At 41.8% G+C, this 12522-nt stretch overlaps 1 protein-coding gene across 1 annotated transcript; it reads left to right on the top strand.

Annotated features, from left to right (window-relative positions):
• The first annotated feature begins 6783 nt into the window (after positions 1-6783).
• hs3st1 (heparan sulfate (glucosamine) 3-O-sulfotransferase 1) lies at positions 6784-9420 on the top strand. Its single transcript, XM_050042072.1, has 2 exons — positions 6784-7016; positions 7728-9420. Exon 2 carries the CDS (start codon positions 7867-7869, stop codon positions 8782-8784), a length of 918 nt encoding a protein of 305 aa, XP_049898029.1. The 5' UTR covers positions 6784-7016; positions 7728-7866; the 3' UTR covers positions 8785-9420.
• Positions 9421-12522: the final 3102 nt, after the last annotated feature.

Raw genomic sequence — 12522 nt, 5'->3', positions numbered from 1 at the left:
TATTAAATATTATCTTTACTTCATTCTTCTGTCGCTCCTGATTGAGCTGATATTAGTCTCACAAATTGGAAATAATTCGGAGAAGTTGCTGGATGGCACGATTAGCACAGGTGTCCTTGACCTAGAAATACAGTCCAAAGCAGCTTTAGGGTCACTACCATGTTGTTTCCTTCAGAGTTCAATAAATAAAAAATTAAAAGACACTGTTAAAATGCATGTACATGTAGAAGGGCCAAGGCCAAATGCCCTATCACGCAACCCATGATTTGTATCTGCTTCAAAATTTAATTGGCTCCTCCTTGGCCCATACTACACCCTTCCACCAAGTTTTGTGAAAACTGGGTCAGTAGTGTTTCCATAATCCTGCTGACAAACATTAAATCCTCCTTGGGAGATATTACTGCCTCAAGTGAGGGTGTTTAAGTATCTTGGGGTCTTGTTCATGAGTGAGGGTAGAATGGAGCATGAGATGAATCAGCGGTTTGGTGTGGCTTCTGCAGTGATGCAGGTGCTGCTCCAGACTTTCGTGGTGAAGAGGGAGCTGAGCCAGAAGGCGAAGCTTTTGATTCACTGGTCCATCTACGTCCCAACCCTCACCTGTGGTCATGAGCTCTGGGGAGTGACCGAAAGAATGAGATCGCGGATACAAGTGGCCGAAATGAGTTTCCTCCGTGGGGTGGCTGTGCTCAGCTTTAGAGACAGGGTAAGGAGCTCAGACATCTGGAGGGAGCTCGGAGTAGAGCCGCTGATCCTTTGCAGCAAAAGTCAGTTGAGGTGGTTCGAGCATCTGATCAGGATGCCTCCTGGGTACGCGTTCCGGGCATGTCCCACTGGTAGGAGGCCCTGGGGCAGACCCAGAACATGCTGCAGAGATTATATATCTCATCTGGCCTGGGAACACCTTGGGGTCCCTCAGGAGGAGCTGGAAAACGTTGCTGGGGAAAGTGATGCCTGGGGTGCTTTGATTGGCCTTCTGCCCCCAGATAAGCAGATGAAAATAAATGGATGAATGCTGACAGACAAAAAACCAGAAAAACTGAACTGAAAAAAATCTGTTATTTCTACCATATTTAAGTTTGGGAACATTCACATACAAATATATGGATAATAACACAACTCACAAGCTCTTAAAATCCTGAATCTGTTTATTGACTTCTAAAACTAACATTCTTGGTACATGTTTATCGTTCTGAATCCTTGTACTAATTATTTGTTCTAATTCTTTGTATGGTAAATTCAAAGATTTTATATTCCTGCTACACAACATTCAACTTAAATTCATGTTCAGTGTTCATGTAATTCCAGGGTAGACAATCAAGACATTTAGCAACTTTTGACAAAACAGACCCAACTCAACGTCCACTTACTGGGCTTTTTCGGGAGCTTTCAGTCATATCACTGATCTGTTGGTTTGCAAGCTTGGTAGCTGTTTTGATTTCAGTCGTAGCACTTTAAGGACTTCTCTTCCATGTTGGCTGAAGTGAGAAAAATCAACCTCTACCTTGGAAAACATTGTTTGACAAAACAATCTCAACTAAAGGTCACATACCAGCTTTATTTCTGGAGCTTTCAACACATTATCATTAGCAGAGGATGGGCTCATTTGTCATGGAGATATGAGCAACTTCACTTGTGCGCCTCCACAGTGAACAAGGATTAGATCCAAAACCGGAAAAATTCTTGATGAATTGAATTTAAAGGGGGTCCACATTTTACAACAGCAAAACTATATCAAAACATCATCGAGTTTAATGTTTACTACTTCCCTAAGACATGCATTTTCACTAAAATCTTACTATTTTTAAACACTTCCACATCAATAGTCTCATGCATGGATAAATACTGGGCAAGTGTGAATGTTTGGACTCTGCTCAGTGAAATACACGAGCCAAGTTCAATCACACACACACACACACACCCAGGCTTGCTTCTCATATGTGGAAATGTCTTAAATAGTAAGGTTTTAGGGAAAGACTATATGTGTTTGGGAGGTACTGAGCATACGACTGGATAAATGAGACTTGGATTATACTGCACAAGTTGTGTCAGAGTTTGTAAATGGGTGTTTTGATACAGTTTTCCTGTTGTTAAACTCTGACCCTTTTTATTCCAGTTCATCAAGAATTTTCCCTGATTTTGGATTCTTCGTTCAGGGTGGAGGTTTGCAAGAAAAACAAAGTTGTCTTCACAAATTCAAGGTAACACAGGGTGAGTAACTGGCACACAAATGATGATTTTGTGGGTGAAGTATTCCTTTAAAGTGTAAATAAATCTAAAACTTGATTTTATCTTTTCCTTTTGAGAAATCTGTGAGTCAAAGGGGAATAAGATTTAAGTTTTGCTGATGTTTTCTTTCCACTGATTCTTTTGACAGTTTGACATGTTCACTTTCCATTATGGCTTGCTGTGTGGGCACAACTGGCTTCACCTGCCAACTTTTGCTGTAAAACAAAAGATAACACTCTCTTTTTCACCGTGTGTCTGTCGCAATTGAAAACAAGTAAACAAATCTATTTGAGAAACTTTACACAACAAAGAGAGTCATTTAATTAGCAGATGTTTTTCTGCATTTCTCATTGTCTGTTTCAGCCGCTCTGACGCTGACAGCGAGCAACAACTCATCAGCTTCATTCTGTTATTATTATTATTATTTGTGTCATTTGCCATTATCTAGCGTTACCTCCGTGAATAATTGCGGTAATGATCATACAGTGAACCCACTCAAACAAAGTACAGTGTTTGATTAAACAGCTGAAGCTCGATGACCTGCAGTGTGACACCGGTGGGGGATGATTCACAGTGCTTATAATTAAACTGTGGAAATAGGTGATAGAAAATAATAGCCATTGACAGGAGAAATAACTGTTGTTCCTCCTCAGGTGTTTAGAATGACAAAGACGCATAATATATTGAATATATTTTCACTTCATGAATACGATAATAATAAAAAAGACTGAGCATTACAAAAAATTCAAAGAATTCAAGAATATGAATTTGGAGAATAAAAGCCAAACATCATTTGTGGCCTGAGGGTGTAGCTGCATTGTATGAAAAACTAATAAGAGGAAATGAAAAACAATAATATGAGATGGCAAAACAGCCTAATGTTACACAGCCTGCAGTAATGTCAATATGTCTATGATAAAGACAATCAGTGATATTTTCCTAAATAGAAATATCTGATGCACAAAGTCGTCCATGCGTGGTTGTGTTTCTGTATAATGATGTTAGACAGTAATACATTTAGCCTTAATCTGACTGCAGTTCTTCTGTTTTAATTGGAGAAAGACTGCATTAAATTAAAGGGACAGTTTGGATTTTTTTGAAGTGGGGTTGTATGAGGTACTTATCCATAGTCAGTGTATATCATACGGTAGATGTCAGATGTCACACCCCCAGGTTGGAGAAGCGGCAGCAGTGCCAACACAGACGAAAAGCAATGTACTGCTGTAGACGGGGTCAGCTACAAAATGTATTTTACTTCAAAGTCATCGAAATCAGGTGCTCTGGCAGTGACTTGCAGTGTCTGACACCTGACGTGTCCTGACGTATCCTTTAACGTCAGCATGATACGCGGCCAGTTGCTGTTGTAGTGAAATGGCGCCTGGCAGTGTCAGAGGGAAACGGAGCAAGACAAGAACAAAAGTAAAGACAGTGAAAGTCCAAGTGGGGCAGGCGGGTGGTGGATGGGTCCAACAAACATCGACTTTCACCCAAGAGAGCGGTGTTTGTATCCTGTAAGATTATAAAATAAAACCCTGTTCTTTTTTACTAAACCAAACCACGTGTGTTCCTTGTTGAAGGAAAAAAAAACGTCAATTCGCAGTGTTGTACTGACGTAGTGCCTTTATTTTGTAAGAGACTTTATGTAAACATTAAATTTTCTGTGAAAACAGAAGTGTATTTTGAAAGAAAACAATGCATGTAACAGGAAGAACTGGACACAGTGTCCCAAAACGTCAACAACCAAGACACCCAGGGTACCTTGCACGTCGTATGTGAATGTGGAAAGTCCATGACCAAATGTCAATATGTGACGAGGCTGGAGTGAAAATATGTTGGAGTGAGAATTTTAGCCACCTAAAAAAGTCCCATAAAAAAACAAAAAAAAACAGTTGAGGTGAACACTATAGAATATTTTCAGAGCTTTACCTTTCTGACGGATGGCTTGTTCTGATGTGGAAGCCCTTAACGGTGATTTTAGACAGTTGTTGTTATAGTGCTGATGTATGTTCAAGTGTTATTTTTTCTAAAAAAAAAATGGTTTTAATTAGTTATTTGATGCTATAAAAAGGGGGATTGACAACATGAGGTGTGATGTGTGAGTGCCAAATGGCACTGCTCACGATTGGTCAGTGGGTTTGTGGGCAGGAACTGGATACAGTAGAGATCACTACAGCGGCCGTATCCAGAATATTTTGGCTTAATTTTTACACAGTGGGAGTGAGTGGAGACGTGTTGTCCATCTTTATATATAGTCAATGATGTAGGTCAGTGGTTCCCAACTGGTCCCGCCACAGGGTGCTGATTTCTCCTCAGTCATTCGATCAAGGTCCACACAGTTTAATATATTCAGCTTCATACTTGCTTTTGGCGATGTTGTTGAGCTGGACTGCTGTCTCTGTTGGTACTTCAAAATAAAAGCTCTGTGCTGGAAATTCACTGTACTTCAAAATAGTGTGTTTTTTCACAAACTTGACACGTCCCTGAGTCACATATCCATTTAGAATGGACCCGCTTTTAGACCACGACCCACCAGTTGGGAACCACTGATGTAAGTAATACACTATGGATTAGTGCCTCATACTGTACATCTCCACTTCAAAAGATCCGAAATATCCCTTTAACAGGTGTTTATAGTATCCTCTGCAGAACATATGAGTGGTGGCATTAAACATCTTATTTTGTGAGTCGGTAAAGTGTTCATAAAACACACATTTTCAGGTTTAACAGCATTTTCACAAGGCAGATTGGTATCAGAGCCATGACACACACGGAGCAGTCATGTCATTTATTTACCCATAACAATCTGTGTACCCATTTGGAATCTGTTAAGCCTGCCAGAGCCAGATAAAACCTGTTTTTAATGCTGTACACAGTTTGGCACCAGTGCTAAAGAAAATGTTTTCAAGCATGCTGATCATGTAGCAACACTGCAAGATTTGTCCGACTTACATCAGAAGTGAGAGTGACTTGTTTGGGTGAAACACTTAATTTGCCTCATTAAAGTGTCTGATAAGAAAAAATTTTTAGCACTTAAAAGTTGAAATATGCGGGAGATGTGACACCCATTAAAGCACAGAGAAGTTATTGTTGTTATTTCATCCTGTTTAGAGCTGAGGGCGAGGGAAGTCGCTGAGGTGGCGCTGAGGGTATTTACGGTCTGTGACTGTTGTACCATTGTCATGTTAATGTGGTTGGACGCTTCTGATGATCCTCAAAGCGGGGTTATTGTAAGAGCCAGCGCCACGACTCCGCTGAATTCACATTTCTCCAGGAGACACGAGGGGCAGAATGTGAGGATTACTAAACTGCATCTAAAAATCAATGTTGGGGAAACTCTCGGCCGTATCAGCATTTATACTTGTGCACTGAATAAGTAAAGCACATGCGTTTGCATTCTCTCTACAGGAAGGGATGGGTTTAAGAAGCGGGGTTGACCTTTTGCTGTGGCACCACACCTTCTGCTTATACACGTAGAGCGTTGCTTTAATGTGTAGTGGCCTTCGCCTAAATGACCCACACAGCAGAATATTTTTCGCAAACATGAGTAAAATCAGATACATCCATATTCAGTTGCGAAGCCCTTAAGCCTCCCATACTTCAGCTTAATATCAGCAAGGGAAGCAGCCTATACTTTACTCTGCACCCAATTACAGCCAACAAAAATGTCTTCACTTGAACATACTGGGCTTACACGTGGGCTTTATCACACCATGACAACGACCCTATGTTGGGCATCACAAGCAGATCTCTTCCTGCTGTCTCATCCCAGTGACATGCCACTTACTCATTGACCCTGTGAAGTCAAACTTTCTCATGCCGACTGTACAATCAAAATGTGACTCAGAGGAAATGTTGAAACACTACAATGCTTTGTATTCAACATCAGTTAAATCTACAGCTTGGATTGGAGCGATATTTGGGACCCGCTGTTGCTGGACAGATTCGAAACATCTCCAATAACAAAAAAAAAAATGTAAAAAATGCAGCTCAACAGGTGGTGAGATTGTGCAACTTGGACTGGGTGACTACCCACAGATGCACTTGCACTGTGGACAAAGGAGGAGAAGAATGCCAGGGATGAATAACTGGCCTGTCTCTTTCATTGATTTCCCCTGAAAGCAACGAGTGAAGGGAGGACTCCTGGAGGCTCCACTGAAAAGCCTTTTTCAAATCCAAATCCTGGGAAGGCGCAGACTCTCTATGGGCTACAAATTTCTGTATAGAGCAAGTCAGACTGCTTGATTTGAATATTTGGGGCTTCTTAGTAAATAATCTGAGCTATTGCCACAAACAGAACTCTCTGCAAGACTGGAGCAATTTTCTCCACTATAACACATAATCACAATGGTATTTTATTCCCCACTTTCTGTCTGTGTTGCCCAATTTTTTTTTGCACGTGTCACACCTGGCGCACCTGCTTCACTTCCTCCCCTCATATCTCTCATACCAGCAGCTTTATCTCCGTCAAATACCGTGCCATTACAACCACGTGAGTCACAGTAAGGGGGGGAGTGGTCCTGCAGACGTAATGTAGGCGTAGGCTTCAACAGCTGACACTCAAAAACCGAGAGGACCGTGTGGCGAGGAAACACAACACAGAGGAGGCGCTCCGGTGAAGTTGTGTCCCCGCGTCGGAGGCGAGTTTCGTGCGCACGGAGGAGACCGCAAACACGGCGCAGAGCTGGATCGTACACCCGCTGGTTGTGTGGAAGTATCGGTGCTGTGAACGGAGAGTTCAGAGCTGCACGACATGAAATCTCTGTCGAGTCGAGACGATTAGAGTTAAAAAGGTAAGAGATCGGGAGGGACTTCGTGGGTTTCTTTGTCAGTGCCAGAGCAACGCAGCCAAGTAGACAAACTGAGGCCGGCAATTTTAAATATACCATAAGAAAATAAAGGATGCAAAACATGCGGTTCGTGTGCGCACAGATTTCTAGTTTCTCCCCGTGTGTCCTTAAATTTCCAACGTTTACCACACCTGCTTTTTTTTTACCAGCAGCTAGTAAATATTTCCGAGCTCACATTGAGTCTTGAACATGTGTTTATTAGGGTTAATGTTGTACAGTGTTGCCTCACAGTTTTTAATTTTTAATTGCTCAGTGTATGTACATTTTATTTTACACAAAACGCACCCCTTTTCAAAGTAATGTGTGTTTTTATGCCATAAATATTGTTGGGTTATTGTGAAATAAAAAGGCTGTGAAATAAAGATTATTCATGTAACTCCTGTTTCCTGTTCAAAATGTAGATTATTAATGGTTTGTTGGCTTACAGATATCACTGGGTGGAGTTTAAAGTTTAATCACCTCAATAGTCATAAATGATACCATTTAAATGTTCTTCCTTGTCGACTGAGTCATAACTCTGTGGTGATCAGACATGTTGTTTGGATGCTGGATGGATCATCTTCTCGCAGGTATTTTCCAGAGGTGTTTTGTGTCTCTGCCAGATGTTCACTAGGTGTCTTCTAATCACAGCTGTTTTTTTCCCTCCACTTGCAGTTTTCGCTGCTGGCAGAGAAGAGGCAGTTTCTTTGTCTTTTCAACTGGACCATTGTGCTCAGGCAGCTGCTCTTTCAATGTGGGATACAGTTTTGGTGCTTTTGCCAGGCTGAAATCCTCCAAGGTCAGGACCTCCCTCATGGCAGCCGTGCTCCTCGGGCTGCTGCTTTTTGCAATGCAGTCTCCCCCCATCCCCTCCAGGCCCGTGGCTGACGAGGGGCCACCTTCACCTCCCACCTGGTCGCCCACTGACAACGGGACCACCAGCCACCCAAACGGGACCCTCCAACAGCTTCCTCAGATTCTAATCATTGGCGTGAGGAAGGGGGGGACGCGGGCGCTGATAGAGATGCTCAGCCTGCACAGTGCGGTGGCGGCGGCGCAGAACGAGGTGCACTTCTTCGACTGGGAGAGTCACTTTCAGAAGGGCTTGCCTTGGTATCTCAGCCAGATGCCCTACGCCTTCCCCGATCAGCTGACAGTGGAGAAGACGCCGGCCTACTTCACCTCCAGCAAAGTCCCCAAACGCATCCATCAGATGAACCCTCGCATCAAGCTGCTGCTCATCCTCAGAGACCCCACGGAGCGGGTGCTGTCGGACTACACCCAGGTCTTTTACAACCGCCTCCAGAAGCACAAGCGCTACCAGCCCATCGAGTCCGTTCTGGTGAAGGACGGCGAGATCAACCTGGGATACAAGGCTCTCAATCGCAGCCTGTACTATGTTCACATGCAGAACTGGCTGCAGTACTTTCCACTGGAGAGCATTCACGTGGTGGACGGGGACGAGTTGATCAGGGACCCGTTCCCCGAGATGAAAAAGGTGGAGAGATTCCTAAAGCTGGAACCTCAGATAAACGCTTCAAATTTTTACTTCAATAAAACGAAAGGATTCTACTGTTTGAGAGACCATGGGCGAGAACGCTGTTTACATGATTCAAAAGGCAGGGCTCACCCTCACGTGGCACCTGCCATCCTGCAGAAACTCTACCAGTTCTTTCACGAACCCAACAAGAAGTTCTTTGAGCTGGTGGGCCGAACGTTCAACTGGAAATGAACGTGTGGGTCTCAGTAGTTTGGAGTAGAGCTGCTCGGGGATGAGCTGTCCTGTTTCCCTCACTAACAATGTAGATAAAGAGGCAAAGCTAATGTAAAATTAAACTAAATCTATTTTTGTACTAGTAAGTTTTGTTACAGGAGTATGATCGAGCCAAATATCAGGGCAGGCTGCAGTCCATGACATGCTCTGTTAGTGCACGTCTTATTTCTTTCCATTGTCCGACTTATGCATTTTACTGTCTTTCTGTACTGCTCACTACTGTTCAACTCGTCCGATCAAAGATTAATAATGACATCCAGACTTTAGACTGTGGCAGTTAATGTGTTACATAAAGATAAGTACCAAGCAGTTTAGTATTGTCATACCTTTATGTTTCGCCTCATATAATATGACATTATTAACATCTAACTGCATTTAGAGCTCTGAAGGACCTTTACCTGCTGCTATGATTTCCTCAGTCACTTTCAGGCACGAGACATTTTTTTTTTTTGTTTGTTACTCAAAATGTTTCTCTATGTAAGAGTCAGATATATAAACGCTCTGCGCACATAAAATATTTGCCGATCATTAAGGTGTACTGTAAATAGACTTTTTCAAGAAGTGAAGAATTAATACCATAATAAAAAATGTATTTTATTTTTAGCATGTCTGATGTTTTCTTCTTCTTCTTCTTCTTCTTCTTCTTCTTCTCGACTTATCTATTTTTATTCGTCCATTATGTATCCGTCTGCTGTTGTAGTTTTTCTTCAGATCTCAACAAGCAAAAGAGCACGACTCAAAGTCATGATTTCCACTTAGTTAACAGGCACGAGCATGTGTCTGTGTATCGGTTGCACCCACCTCTGTGGATTACTGGATCGCACTGTTTTTTTTCTGATTTACATTTATTGACAGAATGTTCTGAACGTGTCTGTCAACATGCACGTAAATCAATGGTGCAGCTGTCTTGAACTTCCTGTTTGGTTGCCCTCTGTGAGCTTGTGAACACCACAATGTTCATGTGACTTCTATGAAACAAATAGTTGTGATGCCGGTTGAATACGTGCTTTAATTGTCAGGGTGTTTCACACATATTTAGAGTAACTTTTAGTATAACTGAGAGTGGGCAGATAGGTAAACTCAGAATCGAGCACAATCCCAACCATGTGAAATCAAAAGATGAAGTTGTTTATGCCCAAGGGTGTGATCTTCTTACTGTTTTTTCAGAGAGGCAAGGGATTATTTATTCAAATCTTATTGCTACTTTGAAAACATCAGCAGTACCGTCTCAAAGACATTAAGCTCCAAAAAACCTACAGTAGCTGTTTCATATTTGAATGTGGCCTAGATTTACTCAGGGGCTTACTGGGACTCTGCAGACAGGATGTTAACCTCATTGCCCCTTAAATGCAGACCAAAGCACTATTTCTTTCTTCCTGTCTCTCTTTTCTTTGTGCCCTCAGAGAGCTGTGATGCTACTCCCTGATCTGCCTGCAGTTAACATGTGTTTTTTATAGTGATAGTGTTGAGTAAGACTATCAACGGCCATCAGCAGAACAGGTTTGGCTGCAGGCGTAGGGGGTGAAGGAGGAGACAGAGTAAAGGGAGAGCGTGTGTGGTGGCTTCTGTGAGATTATCAGACAGCTGCTTACATCATTTGGCATGTGCAGCAGTATCACACAACTGGCATGTTCTGCTTTAGGGTTGCTTTGAAGGTGTCAGGTCTCCAGATGGTCCTTTAAGAGCAGTCACATCTGGAGGAACTGGCAGGAATGCAGGTTTCTTTCTTTAAAATCAAAAATACAGCAGGCATGTTGATGTTTCTCGGGGTCGGACAAGAACTGATGCAATCTCCAGATAAATCTGTTTTCACCTCGACACCACAGACTGCAGAATCACTTATTTAAGAACAAGAGGGGAAAACAACCTGCTTGGAAATAATGTGGAGCATTAGCACAAGTGCTGGAAAGTTACAGAGTACATTTTCTCAAGCACAATTTTGTACTTGAGTATTCCATTTTCTGCTTCTATATGACATTACTACCAAAAATCAGTGCATAGCCAGGGCCCCTTGTCACACCTATGTAGTGTATGAGTTAACACATCTAAAAAAAAGAGGCAATTCTCCTCTTATCAACTCAGATAGTTTAGTGTGAATAACTGTTAGATGTCCAAAAAGGTTAAACTGTCACAAAAAAGAGCAAAGATTAAATAAAGGTAAAACATTTTAATACACTTAGTGTAGCAGAACGTTCTAAAGTCCAGCTTGAACAACAGATTAATGTCTTAAAGGCTTATCTGACACCAAAGCGCTGCACAAGGGTTTAAAATTTCACATCTGAAAAGTTACCACTGCAGCAGCTATTTAATTTTCTGTCACAGCGATCTCAAGGTAACCAGTAGAAATAAGGCATACACTTTCAATGCACTGACAGACTGGCTCCATCCAAATGTCACAGGGGACATTCGTCTTTGTCATAACTACTTTCACTTTTGATACCAAGTACATTTTGCTGATAATAGTTATTAATTTTTACTTGTGTGGCATTTTAAATGCAGGGTTTTTATTTATAAGTATTTTTACATGAATGTATTGGCACTTTTACTTAAAAGAATAAGTCTCTCACAAAATGGCCATTTGTATATCAATTACTCACCCTGTGTTACATTAAATTTGTGAAGATAACTTTGTTTTGCTCACATGCCTCCACGGTGAATGAGCAATTCAAGAATGGTGAACATTCTTCATAAGTTTAACTAAAAAGGGGCCAGCCTTAATAACAGCAAAACTGTAACAAAATGTCTGTTTAATAACGTGCAGTATAAGTCAAGTCTCATTTATCCAGTCGTATGCTCAGTACTTCCCAAACACATGCATTTTCCTTAAAACATTACGATTCAAAGCATGTCAGTACAAACAGTCTCATTCACGGCTGAACAGTGTGCCTAACCTCTGAACTCTGCTCAGGCAGAGCTCATGTGCACAAGCATGTTTAGGCATGCTTCTGGTAGGCATATATGCTTTGTATTGTAACTTTTAAGTGAAAATGCATGTGTTTGGGAAGTACTGAGCATATGACTGGATAAATGATGGCACGGCACGAGCTGAGAGATTGTAAAAGGATGTTTTCATATAGTTTTGCTGTTGTTCCAATTCATGAGGAATGTTTGCCTTTTTTGGATTCTCTGTTCATCGTGGAGGCATGCGGGGTAAGATAATTTCACCAAGTCAGTGTAACACCGGGTGAGTAATTGATATACAAACGGTCATATTGCAGGTGAAGTATTTTTTTCATAAGTAAAATCAACACATTCTCACTCTGACCTCATCACATATTGACGTTTGGTCATGAACTTTCCACGTCCACATACGACGTGCAAGGTACCCTGGGTGTGTTGGCTGTTGATGTTCCGGGACGGCGTGTCAAGTTCTGCCTGTTACATGCATTGTCATCTTTCAAGATACACTTCTGTTTTCACAGGAAATTTAAGGTTTGCATACAGTCTCTGTCAAAACAGACGCACTACGTCAGTACAACACCACAAATTGACGTTTTTTCCTTCAACAACAAACGTCCATGGTTAGGTTTAAGAAAAAGAACAGGGTTTGGCTTTAGAATCTTACGTAACGTGAACACCACTCTCTCAGGTGAAAGTCGACACTCCCACCCACCCCACTCGGACTTTTACCGCCTTTAAGTTTTGTCCTTGTCCTGCCGCATTTCCCCGATGCCGCCAGATGCAGTGAAACTATAA

This window comes from Epinephelus moara, chromosome 4 (assembly GCF_006386435.1).
Source record: "Epinephelus moara isolate mb chromosome 4, YSFRI_EMoa_1.0, whole genome shotgun sequence".
In the NCBI taxonomy this organism is placed as follows: Eukaryota; Metazoa; Chordata; class Actinopteri; order Perciformes; family Serranidae; genus Epinephelus; species Epinephelus moara.
Note: the sequence above shows the minus strand (reverse complement) of the source record. Positions and strands in the feature narration are given on the sequence as shown.

Excerpts from the sequence above, each read along its gene's own strand:
- hs3st1 (XM_050042072.1), top strand. The coding sequence starts at position 7,867 with ATGGCAGCCGTGCTCCTCGGGCTGCTGCTTTTTGCAATGCAGTCTCCC.